Genomic DNA, 21275 nt, shown 5'->3' on the forward strand with positions numbered 1-21275 from the left:
ATGGAAAAAGATGTCCCTGAGTACGCTGAGGAATACACAAAGCAAGCTGAAGAACAGAACAGGTAGTAAGATCCTGTTGTTTTGAGTACAAGATGTGCTCAGAGGTCCCATGACATTACCTTCTGGATCTCACTCAGTGCTAAAACACTTTTACCCTCTTACTCTCAATTTTTTTTAAGTTCCTATTCTTTTATTGTTTAAAATTTTTAATTTACTGATTTGAGAGAAGAAGGGGGAGAGGGAGAAGGAGAAGAGCGATTTGTTCCAGTTTATGTGTGCATACATTGGCTGATTCTTGCATGTGCCCTGACCCAGCGGACAAACCGCAACCTTGGCAACGACGCTCTAACCACTGCGCTATCTGGCCAGGGCCACTACAGTATTGATGCTTGTTGGCCATTGCCTCCGTTTATTGTCTGAAGAAAGTCCCATGCGTGCAAGAGCTTAAGTTCAGCGCTTTATCCCCAGTTCCTAAACCATTTGAGGTGTTGGATAATTATTAATTTAAAAAATGAATGGGGGCCCAGAAATACACACATATATTTCAAAGTTACATATGTTTCAAAGAATGTGTATTTAAGGTAACAAAGTCTCCATCATCTGACACTAAATGCTAAAATATTCTAAAATAATTATTTGTAGTATCTTCCGCCCATTGACCAAGAAGCTTTACTTACATAGTATAGGGTCCTTATAATGTGCCTACGAAATACATAAAAATAGAAATAATTAACATACATTTTCACTTCAAGGCTTGCTAAAGTTAGCCTTTCAATTGCTGGTCTGGATTCTAGGTTGGTTGAATTCGCGGATGCGAAGCCTGTGGATAAGAAGACAACTGTATTTATTGGGAGAGAAAAAAAACCGTGTATAAGTGGACCCGCACAGATCGAACCCGTGTTGTTCCAGGGTCAGCTGTCCAGTCCACAGCCTTAAAAACCCCATTCCGGCCACAGCACTCGCCTCACGCCTCCTCCGCAGACCCGAGACGCACCCCTGAGGCACGACGCCCACGCCCGCCCCGCACGCCGGGAGGCGGGGCTCGCTCCGCCCACGCCGGCGTCCTCCGGGGCCCGAAGTCCCCGCCCCTTCCGAGGCGTTTCCCAAAACCCTGCGCGGCTGCCCTCAGCCGCGCTAAGATGGCGACTCCCATGCATCGGCTCATAGCCCGGAGACAAGCGTGAGTGAGGGCCCGCACTGGGCTGCCGGGCGGGCTGGGGGCGGGGAGAAGCGCGTCAGCCGGCGGGTGAGCAGGCGCCCGGATGCGGGGCGGGTGTCGGATCCTCAGTGGAGCCCCGCAGAGGATGGCTGTTTCTTTCGCAGGTTGGCTGCTAGCTGCTCGGGCCGGGCAATTAGTTTAGTGTCGGTGGGCTAGCGGTTTCGTAGTAGACGGCTGCGTAAGGTCCGCGGGGCGGGACCTGAGGGTGGGGTTGGGGGGTTCTGAAGAGATCTTACAGTTAGGTTTCCCGGGAGGGGACGCGCAGGAGTCGGTCGCGAAGTGGCTGGTGCCCCTTTGCCCACCTAGCCGCCCACCCACGCGCGGCCAGGGAAGCCTGAAGGCCCGATCCTGGCTCTGCATTCTCACCGACGTGAACCTTCAGCTGCCTACCTGCAGCCTCTAGCCCGCTGGCTTTTCCTGCCCCCTTCCTGCCGCCTTCCTTAGGAACGGCCTGACTACAGCGCCGACTTTTCCCCGGAGCTGTCGTCTCATTTCCTGTCATTCATTCTCTTCGCTAAACGATGTATTCATTAACTGCCGCTCTGTGCCAGAATTTGAGTATAAAGCAAAAGAGGGGTTCAGGACAAACCCCGCCTTCAGGGAGCTTACGTTCTAGGGGTGGGGAGAGCCAATAATAAGCGGAACATTTTAAGTAAGTGCAGTTTGGTGATAAGAACTTTGAAGGAAGTAACAGGTGGTGGGAAGAGAGAAAGGCCTCTGTTAGGTTGGTTGGGCAGGGCAGGTATTTCTGAGGAGGTGGCGTTTGAACAGAGATTAAAAGTGCGAGCCCTGGCCTGTGTGGCTCAGTGGTTAGAGGGTCCGACCACGCACCGGGGTGCATGTGGAGGCACCCAGGGATGTGTCTCTCACGCATCGGTGTTTCTCTCTTTCCCCCTCCCTTCCATTGTCTCTAAGAATCCTTGGAAAAAACACCCTCAGGTGAGGATTAAAAAAAAAAAGAAAAGTGTGAGAAAAGACCCAGTCATGAGAGGATTTGGGGAAAGAGCATCCAAACAGTGTCATAATTGCTTTGAGATAGGAAAGAAGGTAGTTTTTAAGAACTGAAAGATGGCCTTTGTGACAAATGAGAGAGTGAGTGGCACAGGTTTGCTATAGACAGATAATGCAGGAATCATCCCACGTGCCCCTTTCTTGTAAAGCCTTTTTTTCTTCTACCAACCTACCTGCCCAAATGTCTGCCTCTTTCATTCTCTCAGCGTTTCATGCCATCACCATATGCACATCAATAATACATTCTGCTAGCATATATGTATATTTATATTTTTTCTTCTTGATTTTAGAGAGGGAGGAAGGGAGAGAGAGAAAGAAACATCGATGTGAGAGACATACATCTATTGGTTGCCTCCTGTATGTACCCCTTCCTGGATCAAACCCACAAACTAGGTATATGCTCTGACGTGAATCCATCCAGAGACCTTCCGGTGCACGGGATGAATCTCCAACCAACTGAGCCACACCAGCCAGGGTTATATTTCTTTTCTTTAAAAAAAAAAAAAAAAAAGATTTAATCATTATTGTTGAAAGTATTACAGATGCCCCCCTACCCCCAGGGTTGCCCCCTTCATCCTGCGTCTGCCCCCAACCCAGGCCTTGACCACATTATCATTTGTCCATGGACTATGCATATATGCATATAAGTTCTTTGATTACAGGGCTATAGTTCATTTATTTATTTATAATCCTCACCTGAGGATATTTTTTCCATTGCTTTTTCAGAGACAGTGGGGAGGGGGAGAGAAATAGAGAAACATCAAAGTGAGAGAGACACATCAATTGGTTGCCTCCCGCATGTGCACTAACCGGGGGATCGAGCCTACAACTGAGGTATGTTTCCTTGGCCGGAATCAAACTCAGGACCCTTCAGTCTGTAGGTCAATGCTCTAACCACTGAGCCAAAACAGCCAGGGCTATATTTTTTTTTAATATTTATACTTTTTATTCTAAGGGCCCTGTCCATTTTCTTCTCCCCTCCATCAGACTCTGTCTCTCATGCCAGTTGAGAAGAGTCCCTTGAGCATAAGGGTAAAGATTTAGAGAGTCAGAGTACGTAGTATGCTTGATGGAGGAAGGCTTTGCAGTCAGTTCTGAGATCGAGACTGGAGTGCTAGTAATACTTAATAAGCATACTAAATGATGTCACCAGGCTCCACTCTCTAATCCTCAGGCTGGTTCTTTTGGGTGTTGGTTCCATACTTGTGTAAGTTCAGTCCTTTGGGATCAAGATGGCTGCAGTATCTTGGGTCTTTTATATCCTCTTAGCTTCAAGTTGATGGCATCTCATTGGTCTAGACTGGGTTACATGCCCAAACCAGAACCAAGTCCATGGGATTGTAAAGCTATGATTGACTTAGATGTCATTCTCTTCCCAGAACAATTGAATGGATCTCTACAAATCAGTGATGAGCTGGATGGGTAGGTCAGAGGAAGTAGTGAATGCTAGATTGGCAAAACCAACCAATATCCACTCTAAATATGAAGTGAAAGTGAGACTTTTAGCACCTACAGACTATTGTTATTTCTTGTTTTAGAAGTATCAGAAAGTCATACAAATGTTCTGTTTCTATAGTATGCCTGTAGTTGGTACATGAATAAAAGACAAATCTTACCTTTGGGAGCTCCTGGTCTTGGGAAGAAAACATAGTGTGTAATAAAAGCTGTTATGGTATACTAACTGTAAGTCTGCAGACAGAGAAAGAGGGCCTTTAGAAGCCGGGGGTCCAGGAGAGTTTGGGGAATATTTTTGGGAGGAGGGGATCAGAAAAGAGACCTTTGCTTTTAATTTTATATTAATCAAAAAAGGTTTTATTTATTTATAAAGAGCATATATTATTTCCATAACAACAAGTTTTAAACTGCTTTTAAGTCAGTCAAGAGAAGTGAGAAAGTACTGTTATCTTTTAAAAAGTCCTTGGACTAATAGGGAAAAATAACAGGAAAGCAAAAGAGCCTAAATTTTAACTCCCCAAGTATCAGATCTTTCAGCGGCTTAGCTTTAAATCAATTGAAATGAGATTATTTTCACTTTTTAAATTGTAATTACATGTACTCATATTCATGTAAGTAGATTATAGAATCTTGGCACTATTGAAGTCATTTCTTCTACTGAAACCACTGAATTCCACTACTGTCTCTTCAGCATTTTATGGCAGTCATCTAACTTTGGCTGGAAGACCTGCAATAAGGACATATTCACCTCCTGAAGTAGCCTGTTACAGTTTTCAAATCTATTAAAAACTTTATGCTGAGCTGAAAGGAAAATAATATTTATGAAACTAAACCCTGCTTCCTTCTAATTTCCCAACTTATAACCTAAACTGATTTCAGTCAGTTAAAAACCCTAAGTGTTTTCCATTTGAATTTCCATCAAGTCAAGTTTTCCCTGTCTTGTACTCGTATTGATTTTCTGGGCTTAAGTATCAGATTTACTTTTACCCTTGTTAAATTTCATCTTGTTAGATTCGACAAAAAGTTCCAGCCTGCCGGGCCGGTGTGGCTTAATGGCTGAGCATCGACCCATGAACCAAGAGCTCACCAATTGGATTCCCCATCAGGGCACATGCCCAGGTTGTGTGCTCACGCAGGAGGCAGCTGATTGATGATGTTTCTCTCTCATTGATGTTTCTTTCTCTCTATCCCTCTTCCTTCCTCTCTCTAAAAATTAATAAAAGCATATATTTTTTAAAAAGAGTTCCAGCCTGTTGATACCTTTTTGGATCCTTATCTGGTCATTCGTCATATTAGCTGTCCCTCCCAGCTTTGTGTTAATTGCAGGTGTGATAATTTCACATGTCTGTGTCCTTTGTAAAAATGTTCAACAAGACCAAACTGAGGACCAAACCCTGCAGGCCATCACTGGATACCTCTCTCTATATAATTTACTTCAACTTGTTAAACAGCACTCTTTGTCCATGATGTCCATGATGTTCAACTGATCTGCCTAATTGTTCTGTTTTGTTCACACCGATATTCTTAAGAGACTTTCCAGAATGCCTTATTGAAATACAAATATCCAAAAGGCAATACAGTATTAGTCTGTAATGATTTGATACCTAGTGTTCATGGCTCTTCTTTATGAATTGATTTAATCCAGCCAGCATTTTCGCTGCAATGGATGTCAAGTTCACTGGTCTAGTTTGAGGAATCTACCCTTCTCTCCACTTCTAAAATCAAAACAGCATTTGCCTACTTCCAGTCTTTCAGCACCACTCCTGTGTGCCAGAGTTCCTCACATTACCAGCAGCAGTCCAACAGTCTCACCTGGAAAATCTCTGGTATGCCAGGGAGCAATAACGGGGTCATGTGATTTAAACACATTTGCAATGGATAAGGGCTGTTATATACTCCTCAAATATCTTAGACTTCAGTTTTACTCTTTTTATTCTATGTATAATTGAATCTGAGTTCAAACTGAAGCAAAATAAAATAGTCCTGCTTGTTCTCTTAGCCCATCATGCAATATTGGTGGCCTTTTTGCCTAGCATGCCAAATAGTGAACCTATCCCTTTTTTGGTTGTCTGTGCTTTAAATATAACTAAGACACAAAATGAGATAATTTTTTATGTTCTTGATATTTTTTACTAGTCTCAGCTCATTTTGGCAGACTTTCAGATATTTCTCTTATAGGCCCTTACCAACCAACAAACAAAAACTTATTGAGATTTTTATTGGCATTACTTTGAATCTATAGATCAGTTTGGAGAGAAGGGACATTTTTACAATCTTGAGTCTTCCAATCTGTGAACATGGTATGTATATCCCTCTATTAGCCACTTATCTAAATGTCTAGCTCCTCTCAGTAATGTTTGTTTTCTGCATAAAAGTGTTACACATACTTTCTTCTATTTATTTCTAGGTATTTGGTATTTTTCAGGATATTGTAAATATTACCTTGACCTGGCCAGTGATTAGAGCATTGATTAGAGCATTGGCCCTTGAACTGAAGTCTCAGGTTTGATTCTGGTCAAGGGCATGTACTCAGTTGCAGACTCCATCTCTGGCCCCGGTCGGGGCATGTGCAGGAGGCAACCAATCAATGTGTCTCACATCAATGTTTCTCTCTCTCTCTCTCCCCACTTCTCCCCCGCCAACTTTCTCTGAAAATCAATGGAAAAAATATCCTTTAGTGAGGATAACAAAAATAAATACCACCTTTTAAATTTTCATTTTTAACTGTTTTCATTACATAGAAACAATTCATTTTTACATGTGGATTTTATATCTAACACAGTTTGGCAAACTGAATCCCACTTGCTGCTTATTCTTGTAGTCTTGCAAGCTAAGAATGATTTTTTGTTTTTTTTAATTATTTATTTATTTGAGAGAGAGAAACATTGATTTGTTGTTCCACCCATTCATGCATTCATTGGTTGATCATTGTATGTGCCCTGATGAGGGACTGAACCTGCAACCTTGGTGTATCAGCACACTGCTTCAACTAAATGAGCTACCCAGCCAGGGCCAGAAGAATGTTGTTTACATAGGTATATATGTGATCAATTTGATGATAAAGAACACTAACTTTGAATCTCAATGGAGTAAAACGTTATGCTCCAGAAAAGGATTCCATTCTTATTAGTGAACCTCTTTTATTTGAAATATTTTTATTAGCAAAATATATCTGGAAAATTGTTTTTTTATTATATAAGTATCTACATGATACCCTCACTTTTGCCTCTTGGTCTGCAAAGCCTAAAATATTTACCATCTGACCATTTACAGACAGTTTGCTGACTCCAGTCCAAAGCCTTGCTAAACTCACTTATGAGTTCAAACTATTCAAAAAATTTTATCTGTAGATTCTTTTGGATGTGCCATGTACATAATACATCATCAGTGAGGAATCACATTTATTTATGTTTTATTTTTTTAAGTATATCTTTATTGATTTCAGAGAGAGGAAGGGAGAGAGAGAGAGAGAGAGAAAGAAACATCAATGATGAGAGAGTCACTGATCAGCTGCCTCCTGCACGTCCCCCACTGGGGATGGTGCCCGCAACCCGGGCATGTGCCCTGACCGGGAATTGAACCTTGATCTCCTGGATCCTAGGTCCATGCTCAACAACTGAGCCATGCTGGCCACGCCAAATTTATTTCTTCCTTTCCAATCCTTTCATCTGTTTTTCTTTGCTTGCTTTATCTTAATCCAATTTCAGGAACTGAGATTTTCCTGAGTCTTCCAGAGGTCTAGAAACCAGGCTGCACTCCATATATGGCTGGTTTATTCTTAAGGGATAGACCCTCAGAGTCCTAAGTGTGGATACAAATGACAGGGCCGACCACTCTGGATTTCCATCTTCTCCCATATCTTGGCTTGATTTTTTTTTTTAATATGTTTTTATTGATTTCAGAGAGGAAGGGAGAGAGAGAGATAGAAACATCAATGATGAGAGAGAATCGCTGATTGGCTGCCTCCTGCACACCCCCCACCAGGATAGAGCCCGCAACCCGGGCATGTGCCCTGACCAGGACTTGAACTGTGACTGCCTTGTCCATAGGTCGACACTCAACCACTGAGCCAACACGGCCTGGCAGGCTTGGTGATTCTTTACTGTCTTGTTAGTTCTCTGATGCCTCAAGCAGATTGTTTTAAATGTTTTGACTGTCTTCCAGTTCTGAGCCTAAGCGTTGTCCTAGTCTCCCGTTACTGGAGTGAAGATTTGAGCTCATTTCTTTCTTAACTTCAAGGTCCATGCCCCTAACCACTTACTATGCTGTGCTGTGATTAAACCTAACATAAACAATTTAAACTGTAAAATGATGTTTGTTTCTATTTAAAAATAAACATCATTTTACACGTTACATTGTTTATGCTTTTCAGGGCAGAATTTAAGGCCTGTATTCTGATTTTTGCTTTGTAGCGAAGCAAATAAGCAACATGTAAGATGTCAAAAATGCTTGGAATTTGGACATTGGACTTATGAATGCACAGGGAAAAGAAAATACCTACATAGGCCTTCAAGAACAGCAGAACTGAAGAAAGCTTTAAAGGAAAAAGAAAACAGATTATTGCAACAACAAAGGTAAGTTTACATGTGATATCCAAAGGAATATTTTAATTTATATTTATAGACTTTATTTAGGGCTATCTCATGGTGGTTATCTAGATTTAGTCTATAACATTAGCTAATGTTTAATGAGTGCTCACTAAGTGCCAGGCACTGTACTAAGCTCTTTACAAGTGTTAGCATATCTAAGCGTCATATCTATAAAATAAGGGTAAGTACTATTATTAATCCCCATTTTACATATGAAGAAACTGAGGCATGGAGAGGTTCAGTAGCTTGCTCAGTGTTGTCACACAGCTAGTAAGTTGAAAAGTTAAGTGTTCAACCAACCAGTCTCTTTCGAATCAATGCTCTTAACCATTTTGCTTTATTGCCTCAACTACCAATGGCATGACAACAGGATACTATGTGATAGATTATATAAGCTGATATGAAAAGATATCTAAGTATGCCAAGTAGAGAACAGCATATATAATATGCTATCATTTATGTTACAAAGAAAAAGGAATAATGGGATTTAAAATATATATATAAATGATTGATAATAGTAGTTCCTTTCTAAAAGGAGAACTGGGTAGGAAGGAAACTGGAACATTGTTATTTACCCTTTTATGTTCTTTGAATAAAGCTTTTTAAATTCTAATGAAATAAGTGTACATGTTTTAGAAAAACTGATATAGGAAGGGGGCTGGTCAACTTAGTGCTATACATAAGAAGCAGCGTCTTCAGGACTGTTAGCTTCATAATAGTGTTATAAACATCTGGACTTTCAAGGCAGCTGCCTTCCAATTTGTGGACATGAGGATCTTCAAGGGTTATGCAGGAATAGATAAGTAATTAGTTTCTAGATTATCAACATTCATATATACTTTTTCCAAAAATAAATCTGTATGAGAACTAGTCTCCTGGTTCTTGAAGTTTTCCACTCCCCTTTCCCAAAAACCCTTCTTTAATTTCACAAAAAAAGGCATACCTCTCACTTCTCTCTTCTTACCTTGGTATATTGTCCTCATATATAAAAACCTAGAGATCCTTCAAAATACTGGTATTTGTACTGAGAAAGTGAATGGCCCTAATTATTGGGAGTAAATTATTCTATAAATTTTTTCCCCTAGCAAAATTGAAGTAGGACCTAATTGAGTTTTCAACTTATAAGTATATTTTAATGACATATTATTATGTTACTTATAGAATATAACATGGGAGGAGTTAAAAGCATTCACTGACATTGCTAAAACAAAACTCTTTCTATTCTCATCTACCTATTTAGGTTAACAAGGTTTATCAGGGTCAGATCTATAAAAATTAAATATAGGAATTGAATTGATGTTGAACCTTGTCATAGTCTAGCAATAATATTCATGGATACATAAACTAGAAAAATAATCCTTTTCATTAAGAGATGCATTTCCAATAAAATTATTTTATATATAATAATTATTTATAATATATTTTTACATTGTTTTAATCAATTTGTAGTTGTAATGGTAACTCAGTTCAGAATTTTTAAACACTTTTTTCTTATGATCATAGGTAATTAAAAGATACAATTTCAAGTTATGTCTCTTTTTACTACAGAGAAGTATCATAAGCGATCAGTAAAATTTTCAGGCATAAAAATATTTGGGATACATTCTAAGGGGAAAGCAGAATGAAAGTAGAAGTTCAAAAGGAAAAAAGAACAATGTAAAAGTACCAACTTAAAGATAAGTTTGTGTGTTTTTTAAGTGAACTGTGGTAGGGATCAAATTATTGTGACATTTACTTTCCAATGGATACAATTATCAAAGTCATATAACAATTTTCTTATAGTGTAGCGAAGGCCTCGGGGAGGGGACAGATCTGGGGTGGAGGGGATCAATGGGGGAAAAAGGGGACATCTGTAATACTTTCAACAATAAAGATAAATTTTAAAATATTAATATATAATATGCCAGTGATTATATCCTTTGCAAATATTGAAACTTAGAATAAAAAAGTATGAGGGATACCCTAGCTGGTTTGGCTCAGTGATTAGAGCGTTGTCCCATGGACTGAAGGGTCCTGGGTTTGATTCTGCCTCAGTTGCAGGCTCAGTCCCCCGCCTGGGTCAGGGTGTGTGCAGGAGGCAACCAATTGATGTGTCTCTCTCATGTCGATGTTTCTCTCTGTCTCTCTCTCTCCCTCCTTCCCTCCCTCCCTCCTTTCTTACCTCCCTCCCTCCCTCCCCCCTCCCCCTTCCACTCTCTCTGAAAAGCAATGGAAAAAATATCCTCAGGTGAGGATTTAATAATAATAATAATAATAATAATAAAATGGTTAATTTAAAAAAAAGTATGAGGTGGAAACATAGTTTTTTAAAATTATTTTATTAGGCATATAAGCAAAAATGTTTGGAGACCTCTGTTCTAAAAATAAAATATAAGAATTATGAATAACTTCATCTCAACTTTATTTTGACTTTTGTTTTTCTAGTTGTATTATACATGTATCTTTATCTTAAAAATACATAGATCTACATGAATTTTAGATATAGTTCTGTTAATAAGGACTGCTGATTTTTGGTTTAATGATAAAATGATGGAAGTGTGTGCATTTCAGTGGTAATGGATTCTTGGGATGTGGTTTAATAAATGTATTTCTCCCACTTATTTTACCTCCAAAATGAAAATAAAGTAATTCTATTGTGTAAAACAACTTTACATACGTATATATTTATATTTGAGCACTCAGAAAATAAGGATAGAAGCATTACCTAGGAAATATAGAGAAGTCCAGAATATAGAAATATTAAATTTACAAGACAGTGCTATAATAATAGAAGTAATTCTGTAATTTGAAAACCTGATTTAGCATGCATGTTATTTGGCAGGTATATAACAGCAAGCCATTTGTATACTTCATTTAAAAATCACTAAACTTTGTTCCTGGTAAATGATGTGAGGGAACAGTCTCAAAGTATTAACTGTCACAGTTCAGTATAAATAACTGAACATTTAGGGGACATACAGAAAAAGAAATGGCTATTTTAAATTGAAAGTTGCTTTTCTTTTTATATGAAATGGCCATTTATAATATGACTCTGGAAACTCAAATTATAAATGACAACTGTTGTTTTATTATTTACTTTGTATCATTGTTCAAGACTAGTTGATTTAGCCATATTAGCCTAAGTCCAAAGTAAAAAAGAATCAGATTGGTACATTCAGTCATCTTAACTACTAACTTACCTGGCTGCTAAGATAAAGTTGATAGATAGCGTGTCTTGCTTCAGTGCTGGTTAAGTTGACTCTGTGTACCACATGCAGCCTTCACTAGGAAGCTTTCCATTTGGTTATAACAAAAAATACTGGACTCTGAGTACATGTTATAAAAGACAAAGTGACTCTCCAGTGTAAACTAGTTTGGGGATGACAGAAGGGTTGGTCTGAGCTGTGCATAATCACTCTATTAACAGGAATTTCTTTTTCCCCTCATGCTTATCAGCATTGGAGAAACTAATGTAGAAAGAAAGACCAAGAAAAAAAGGTATGTGTGGCTTCAGGAGTGTTATATAGTTAATATGCAATACTAGTTAGAGGGATAGGAAGAGTGATTTTAAAATAGTTATAAGATTTGGATCTGAAGCTTCTTGTTTGCAATGTATGATTAAATGTCATTGTTTTCTGCTGTGTTCCTCTCTTTACCTGCCTGGAATTTGTTGCCTTGATGTCTCCTTTTTCTCCTACTTCCCAGAGTCCTACCTGGAAATAGTACATATTCCCTGGCTTAGAATAGGAAATGTTACTAAACTGGTAAGAAATTATTGACCAGCTGTATCTGGTCTAAAGTGGTTAAGATTATGAAACAGCCACTTTTCATGAGGGTTTAAATAAAACCAGTTGTTATACTACAGCTTTATTCTAATATTATTTGCTGTGGAGCATAATGTATTAGGTACACTTACCCTTGCTAAGGGAGGGAAGGTGGTATGGTAACGCTAGCCAGGCTTCAGTTTATACATGTATATAATATCCATCTGAAATTCACATGCTGTGAAACGGCAGCTCTTCATGCATGTAACCGCTGATTGTCTGATAGGTCTAAGAGTGTAACCAGTTCCAGTAGCAGTAGCAGTGACAGTTCGGCCAGTGATTCTTCATCAGAGAGTGAAGACACGTCTCCCTCGTCCTCGTCTGAGGACAGTGACACTGACGAAAGCTCCTCCAGCTCGTCATCCTCAGCCTCTTCCACAAGCTCCTCCTCATCCTCCGATTCAGACTCAGATTCCAGCTCTTCCAGCAGTAGCAGCACCAGCACGGACAGCAGCTCTGAGGATGAGCCGCCGAAGAAGAAGAAAAAGAAATAGAACTGCTCTACCCTGTTGGACTGATGGACCGAAAACTTTATCTGATTCTCAAAAGGGAATTTAGAATGTGTTAAAGCCAAATAGGTTAATTGGCCAAAATTTTGAGAGCTCAGAAGTGTCTAAATGTTTTACATTGTAAGAGTATAAAAAGTATTAATGGATTATAGATATAGATATATATATATATATACTTTTTTATTTTAAGGGTGAATCTTGTTTTTCTTTTTTATCTTAAAAATATATCTCTAGCAATTAAAAGCTGAAGTCCAGTAAATCAATTTTTGTAATAAAACTTATCTTCTGCCCTGGCTGGTGTGGCTCAGTTGGTTGGGCATCATCCTGTGCACCAAAAGGCTGCTGATTTGATGCCCAGTCGGGCACATGCCTGGGTTGCGGGCTTCCCCCGTGGGGGCGTGCATTGGCAGCCGACTGATGATCAGCTCTTACATTGATGTTCCCCTCCCTCCCTCCTTCCTCTCTCCCTCTCTCTTTTTCTCTCTCCCTCTCTCCCCCTCTCCCTTCTTCTCTCTCTAAAAAAATCAATAAAAAAATCTTTTAAAAAAACTTATCTTTTCTCCCTGTGAAATCAATGCAATACTTTGTTACTTGTTAGTGTTATGTATGCCACATGTTTTCAGGCTAATGCATCAGAACATCTGGCAGTGAATTTCTAATGCTTTGGCTGTGTGCTATTACGTCAGATTTAATACATTGTTATTATAAGCTTAGGAGTTTTCCTATTGTTAATAAATGTGCTCTATTTTTATGTTTATGTTCAGAAAGCTATTTTGACTTCTGTCCTAAATGAAAGTTCAAGGAACCTATTAATATATTTCTACTTTTTTGATGGAACAAGTTTCAAGTTACTGTGTTGTATCATTCATTTTCTTCTGATTCTTAGAGATACTTTTCTGAGGAACATCATTCTAGAGGAACTTAAAAAGGAACAAAAATTTTTAAACTACTTAGAAATCTTGGTGCCTTTTGATAAATTCAGTGTATCAGAAAACAGTCATTTAAAAGGCTAACAAGTAAAAGTGATACAAATATCTTTGTGGGTTAATATGCTATAAAAGGTACCATTCAAAGGGGAAAAGAAAGGAGGAAGGAAGGAAGGTAATCTTTACAGAAAATTAGGACAATGTCAGTTGCCTTTTATTAAGAACTTTTTAAGCTTTCATAAGGATTGCCTTTTACCATTTTTACAATTGCAGTAGTAGCACAGTTTATGTGGTAACTGGTCATGTACAGTAGTCTACTGCATAAGTATGAAAGACTTGGATTAATCAGGTGTGTTAACTTAGCACATACACACTTGAAATCTAGCATGAAAGCTTAAAAATACTGCACAATATTTCTTAAAAGTTACTCTGCTGTGGTGAGATTGTTTACTTTAACATCACACGTTACTCTGTGATGCCTTTTAAACTTTTTGGAAAAATGCATCATTTGCAGAGAAATCTTGATTTGGGTTCAATATAGGTTTTTTAAACTATGAATGTTATCTTTTTTATATTTTTATGAGAAAGTGGGAGAAAATTACTTTGGAAGAAAATGGGCTTCTATTTAAATGTTGAAATATATGTATGTTGTGAGTTTAAGGAGACTGCAATTACCTGCAAGTTTTACGGAACCACCTGCTTTCAGTGATTGTAAATAAACTCTCAAAACATCCTTCCAAGGCTCCACACAGAATGTATCAATTGACAGGAAAATTTAATAAATTAGTAATTAAACACATTTTACCATGTGGTCTCTTTAAGGGCAGTATCCGCAGATAACGAACTTGGGAAGAGAAAAAATGTGTACATAGATAACATCACTTGCAATGAAATAAAGCTCAAGAGTTTGTGCTCATAAGCTTACTCTTCTGTTATCTCTTTGCTGTTCTACTTAATGGTAGTCTTTAGTAAATGTATTATTTCTCAACCACAACCATTTCAAAAGGAGTGATTAGGTCATAGGTTTTCATCCCCAAACATTTTGTTAGTATGACTGTTACAATATTGAAATTTGGCCTGAGATCAAAATATGACATTAGGCCACAAGTTACTACTGGGTATAGAAGAAAGTGCACAGAAGGTGTACTTCATATTCATGGTTTTATGTATTCTTTTAATTTTTTATTTTGAACTGATTGTAGATTTATAGAAAAGTTGTAAAAGTATTACAATTTTTGCATATACTTTACCTAGCTTCCCCTAATGTACTATTTACATAACCATAGTACAATGGTCAGAACCAGGAAATTAATGTGATAAAACAAGCCAAAAGCCTTATTTATATTTCACCAGTTTTTCCACTAATGTCCTTTTTCTATAATTGTTAATTAATAGCTCCTGAATCCTCAGAGGACAAACAGGTACTTAGTAATAGCCGTTAAATTTTGTATGAGTGTTTTCTCTTTTGTCTCCACATACTGATTCCTTTGAAGATAACTATCTTAGGGATGATTTTCCTTGCATAAATATCTAGCTGTGTTGGCTTACATGTTCTGCAATCCTAGATTTTCTTATGGATTTGCCTAGTGCAGAAAACCACCTTTTCAGAGTCTGCTCACAACTTCTTAAGGAATGGAATCATTTTATCAAGTGTACAGCACAATGTCCACATTAAAAAAAAAAAAAAATGGTACCCAGCAGTTCCATGTTTTTTTTAAGTTTTTTAAAAGTGTTTTTATTTATTTTAGAGAGAGAGGAAGGGAGAGGGAGAGAGAAAGAAACATTGATGTGAGAGAGAAAAATCTATAGGTTGACGCCCACACACACCACTACTGGGGATCAAACCCCCAACCTGTATGCGTGGCCTGACGGAATCAAACCAGCGTCCGTTTGGTGCACGGGATGATGCCCAACCGGGCCACACCAGCCCGGGCTCCAGGGGGCTTTTTGTTCTGTTTTTTTTAAATCCTCACTGGAGAATATTTTTCCCATTGCTTGTTAGAGAGAGTGGAAGGGAGAGAGAGAGAGAAACATTGATGTGAGAGAGACACATTGATTGGTTGCCTCCTGCAGGCGCCCTGACCGGGGTGGGGATTGAGCCTGCAAGCCTCCTTTGGCTGGAGTAGAACCAGGGATCCCTCAGTCTGCAGGCCATGCTCTAACCACTGAGCAAACTGGCTAGGGCAGCACTCCATGGTTTTTCACTCTTGATTTTGTCCAGAATTTTGGAGACAGTAAGATCTAGTGCTGGGGATTTATTGCATGTTGGTATCCTTAGTAGCTCTTAGCATACGGCAACTTCTATTGTGTCTTATTTGATTTTAAATTAATGCAATACTCATTAATTATGGCCAGTTGAACACAGGTGTACACTACTGCTCACTCACAAAATGTCACAGTACAGGGATAAAAATAATGAAAATAAACCCACTAACACAGCATGAACAGGAGATGGGTACACAGGGACACAGCTTCTTACATAAACTTTCCGCCAGCCCTCCTGCACCGTGGCTGAGTGTATGGGGCTGTGAAGTTTGGAACCTGTCCAGGGTTCTGTGGCGTCAACCGGCCTGCTTTTCGTTGGCATTTCCTCACTGCGGGCCTACGCTTTGGCCTTGTTTATTCCATCCACTTTCCAGATTCCAAAAGAACTGTCATTTCTCATCTCTTTCATTGCCTCTCTTTTTCTCTTCACCTTATGGATTTATGTTTTCTGCTTCTGCCATTTGAGTTAGATGTCAGGAGGAATAGTAATAAAAGCATAGGCTCAATTTTCAAGTTTAACTGAAAGTCCTCCTTTCCTTTCCTCTGTGTGTCTGGTCCACCCAACTAGATCGTGAATTTATACCAAGGAAACCACTGTTGAGGTGTTATTTGTACATAGTACAGTACCTTTTAAACAGGAGTTCCACTGAAGTTTGTGGTTATTACCGCTTACCTTAACTAGCACGCACCAAAATCTCTAAGGGGTACACAGAAGACTTTTCAAGAACATTGGCACTTTCCAGGTCCTCAGCTTCCATCAGTACCCTCTCCTTAAATTCAACTGAGAACGCCTGCAGCCCAGTTATCATATTGGCTTTCCTTTCTCTATTGCTCTTTCACAAGGCCTTTCTCAATCTTTACTATGTACACATACACCCACCCCCCATCTTTCTATGGCACAATTTTTCCAGGGTGTAAAAATCTACAGGGCAGCATACAAAAATGCAATTTGAAATACTGCTTTGGGCCAACTTTTTTTCAATTAAGGCACTGTAATCCTAGGTCTGGCACCCTCTCTCTCTCTCTCATCTATATATTTTTTTCTGTTGAGAATACAGCCTGGTGTTAGACAATGGGTGTTTTGTCTATGTCTGAATTTACATATAGAGTGGGGGAAGGGAGGCAATAATGACAACCCCCCCCCCAATATATCTTTATTGATTTCAGAGAGAGGAAGGGAGAAGGAAAGAGATAGAAACATCAGTGATGAGAGAGAGTCATTGATCAGCTGCCTCCTGCATACCCCCGACTGGGGAGCGAGCCTGAAACCCGGGCATGTGCCCTGACTGGGAATTGAACCTCCATCTCCCGGATCCTAGGTCGATGCTCAACCACTGAGCCATGCCAGCCGGGCTAGTAATGACAATTTTTAATGGAAGACTTTCCCTCTTTCATCTTTTGTCAAAAAAAGCATTGCTCCTGAGAAAGAGTCCAGTGATAGGAAAGCAAAAAAAAAGTGAAGATGAGAATGTTGAAGGGATGACACCTGATTTGTCCCAGCTAATGGCAAAACTCCACACCCTATGTAAATACCTTAGAACACTACTTAGAACACTTAGAATGTGTAAGAAGCATACTAAGACAGCACCCAGATCTTAGGTTCTGAACGCTATTCTCCAATTTAAAATCAGGGCAGGCCCCTTGGAGAAGTGGTTGGTTTCAAAGATGGAGCAGGGGAGGCAAGATGAATCTGGAACTCCTTGTTGTCCCAGAAAGTAAGAAAATACTAAAAAAGAAAAAAAGGAAAAAAAGAGGATTTGTTGAAAGAACAAAAGAGCCAACCTGAAGGAGCTCTCCTGGTAGCCAATGGTGGAACAATCTGAGCAACAGAATAAATAATGGTATTATTGGATGTTAATCCACTTAACAAAATAAATATCCATGAGTCCATACTATAAATAATTGATTAAATAAACATGGGGAGATGAGACAACTCTTCCATATAGAATTCCAATTAGTGTAGAAGAAGAAAATAGAAAATCACCATTGGCAAAACATCACAGTAATAACTGTCATACTCACGGATACAGAGAATATTTTGATGGTTGCTAGAGGGGAGGGGTGTTTGGGGGCTAGAGATTAAGAAGCACAAATTGGTAGTTACAAAATAGTCATGGGGATATAAAGTACAGCACAGGGAATATAGTCAATAATACTGTAATAACTATGTATGGTGCCAGATGGGTACTAGATTTATCGAGGTGGTCACGTCATAGGTTATATAAATGTCTAATTACTGGGTTGTGCACCTGAGACTAATATAATGTTGTATGTTAGCTGTAATTGAAAAATAAAAAATTATTTAAAAAAATTAACAACCCTTCTCCCCCAAATAACTGTCATGGACAACATCTACTAAAACTAGTGGGTGAGTGTGAGGAGAAACAATTCGCATAGTCTCAAAGTATCTCCCCCAAGATAGCTATTAACTTAAAGGGAAAGACAGAACTTTACAACGAAGTCTGACAGAAACCACCATAACCAAGTGATCAAGGTCAACATCACCAATATATATGACACATTGACATTAGGAATCTTGTGATATGATGGACTGAGGACACAACTCCGTTTCTGTGATATTCTTACAAAAAGCATAACTTCAATTAGATCATGAGAAAACGACAAACCCAAACTGAGGAACATTAGACAAAATAACTGATAAATGCTCTTCAAAAGTGATAAGGGCCTGAAAGACAAAGACTTGAGGACATGCTGCAAACAAGTGGCTAGAGACTTAGTCTTATTTTTTAATTTTTTAATGTAAGTTTTGTTTTTCAATTAGATTTTACATTCAATATTATTTTATATCAGTTTTAGGTGTACAGCATAGTAGTTAGCCAATAATATACTTTATATAGAGTTTCCCCCTGATATTTCTAATAACCACCTGGTACATACATAGTTATATACAATATTATTGACTATATTCTCTATGCTGTATTTTACAACTTAAAAGAGAGAGAGAGAGAAAGAGAGAGAGAGCAATGACTTGAAGAGTTTTCAAGAGTTCGCCTTTCAAGGGATGTGGATTTGGCGGAGAAAGAGTTGTTGAGCATGGCTGGAAGCCTGTTTGTATGGGAGACTGGTAGCCGATGAGGCTGCAAAGGCCTTGGGAAAGGGGTTGCTATATTATCAAGGATGTTATATATCAGGCTAAGGAATTTGTATTTTATCTGGAAGATGACAGAAGAGCCTCACATTCCAGAATATTTAAAATCTTTTTAAGAATGTCAAGATTGGAAGCAGGTAAACCAATTTAAGTTACTTGAACTATAAGAAGCAGCCAAGCTCCATGGCTCTACTAAGAATAAAATTATTTGTGACCCAAATTCTACAGCCTCAGTTTGTCTGAGATGGTATAGCTTTTTAACCTTTCCTTTGGGCCTGGTAATATTTCTGCAATTCAGAAGGAAATCAAAATAATAGTACCGGGTTCTTCAGAAAAAATTAAAAAAGAGAAAAGAATAGCAGTAGGAGTAGGAAGACACAAATATTAGTATAGAAATAATTTAAAAATAAAACCCATGATGTTAATGGTATTTGTAAATATATATGTGTGTGATTAATAATCAGTTATATGAAATACATAGCTATTTAATTAATTGATCAACTTGTAATCAACATTTAAATGCTCAAGGAAAACTGTTTTTTCACATTTTATTAGATTTATTGGTTTAATATCTTTAGCATTAAGATATAAGAATGAAGACATTGTTGCAACTGTCCAGAAGAGAATTGAAGGTCACCCCTGGTCATCAGAGCCTTGCCCACAGTGAGACACACCCCTTACAGTAGAGTCTATATTGTGTGATTTTAGTGCTCTTGTTTATAATTTATGCAAATCTAATACATTTACACTAACTTATCACATTAACAATGAGAGTGGAAAGGAGGTGACAGATATCAGAGTATTGAAGAGGTAGAAATGAGAGAATTTAGTGATCAGTTGATTATGGTGGTGAGAGAAGTGTACCTAAGAAGGTTTCAAAATCTGTTGTTTGGATGACTGGGTAAATATTGAAATAAAAATATTCATTTCAGTACAATTATAACAATAATAACACTACTACCTTGAAAAGTATAGACTGACCCTAGCAATGAAAGAAAAGTCAAATATTTTTATTAACCTAATAGAATACTACAGTTTTTTTTAAAAATTCCAGATACCACTTGGGTATCTGAAAAGGCTTCTGTAAAGTTTGGTTATGACCAAATTGCTAACAGTTCTCATATTTAGGTGGTAAGATTATAGATCACATTTTTTCTTTCCCTACTTTTTTTTCCTTATTTCTGATTTTCTTTTTAAAACTTTATTGAGATGCAGTCGTCATACAATAACCTGCACATATTTGAAGTGTATAACTTTGTAAGTTTTGATGTATGTGTACACTTATGAAATCACACAAGCAAGATAATTAAACACTGCCCCCCCAAAGCTCCCTTGTGCCTTGTAATTTTCCCCACCCATTTCTCCCTGCTTATCCTATCCCCCACAATCCCCAGATAGCTATATAGTTTCTTTAACTATAATAGTTTGCAGATTTTGAATCTTATATAAATAGAGCCAAATAGTATGTACTCTTTTTTGTCTACCTTCTTTCTCTCAGCATAATTATCTTAAGAGTCATTCTTGTTCCTACGTGTATATACAACTCATTCCTTTTCATTGCTGAGTAGTAGTCCATTGTATGGATATATCAAATTTATTTATCCATTCATGTATTGATGGACATTTAGATTGTTTCCAGTTTTGTTTTGTTTTTTAATCTTCACCCTTGGATTTTTTTTCATCGCTTTTCAGAGAGTGGAAGGGAGAGAGAGAGAAACACGAATGTGAGAGAGACACATCGATTGGTTGCCTCCTGCATGCGCCCCAACCAGGGCCGGGGACAAGCCTACAACCAAGGTACATGCCCTTGGCTGGAATCCAACCTGGGGCTCTTCAGTCCACGAGTTGACGTTCTAACCATGATGAGCCAAACCAGCTAGGGCTGTTTCCAGTTTTTGACTATTACAAACAAAGCTGCTGTGAACATTCATGTTCAATTCTTTGTGTGATGTATGCTTTCATCTCTCATGGGAAAAGTCCTAGGGGAAATGACTAGGTACACTATGAGCCCTAAAGCAACCAAAAAATAACAAAACAGAGTTATAGCTAATAACCCAACAAAGGAGAAAAGTGGTATCCCCCCCAAAAAAGAAAGTAAAAGATGAAAAAGACAACAAAAATCAAGACAAATGGACAATAAATATCAAGATAATAGATTTAAATATAATCATGTCAATAATTTCATTGCTCTAAATATAATGCTCTAAACACTCCAATTAAAAGGTAGGGATTGCCCTAGCCAGCTTGGCTCAGTGGTTAGAGCATCGGCCAGCAGACTAAAGGGGCCAGGGTTTGATTTCAGCCAAGAGCACATACCTCAGTTGCAGACCTGATCCCCAGCCATGGTCAGGGTGCATATGGAAGGCAACCAATCAATGTGTCTCTCTCA

The 21275-nt window shown here is 38.5% G+C and overlaps 1 protein-coding gene across 1 annotated transcript; it reads left to right on the top strand.

Annotated features, from left to right (window-relative positions):
• Positions 1-1127: 1127 nt before the first annotated feature.
• Positions 1128-13426, top strand: ZCCHC10 (zinc finger CCHC-type containing 10). The gene is made up of 4 exons (XM_016197564.2): positions 1128-1180; positions 8098-8259; positions 11710-11751; positions 12304-13426. Exons 1-4 carry the CDS (start codon positions 1140-1142, stop codon positions 12569-12571), a joined length of 513 nt encoding a protein of 170 aa, XP_016053050.2. The 5' UTR covers positions 1128-1139; the 3' UTR covers positions 12572-13426.
• The last annotated feature ends 7849 nt before the right edge of the window (positions 13427-21275 follow it).

Source organism: Miniopterus natalensis, chromosome 4 (genome assembly GCF_054644295.1).
Source record: "Miniopterus natalensis isolate mMinNat1 chromosome 4, mMinNat1.hap1, whole genome shotgun sequence".
In the NCBI taxonomy this organism is placed as follows: Eukaryota; Metazoa; Chordata; class Mammalia; order Chiroptera; family Miniopteridae; genus Miniopterus; species Miniopterus natalensis.

Bases quoted from the DNA above. Each gene is read 5' to 3' on its own strand.
- ZCCHC10 (XM_016197564.2), top strand. From the start codon at position 1,140: ATGGCGACTCCCATGCATCGGCTCATAGCCCGGAGACAAGC. The intron at 1,181-8,097 runs GTGAGTGAGGGC...TTTGCTTTGTAG, and splicing joins CTCATAGCCCGGAGACAAGC to CGAAGCAAATAAGCAACATG. The intron at 8,260-11,709 runs GTAAGTTTACAT...CATGCTTATCAG, and splicing joins AGATTATTGCAACAACAAAG to CATTGGAGAAACTAATGTAG.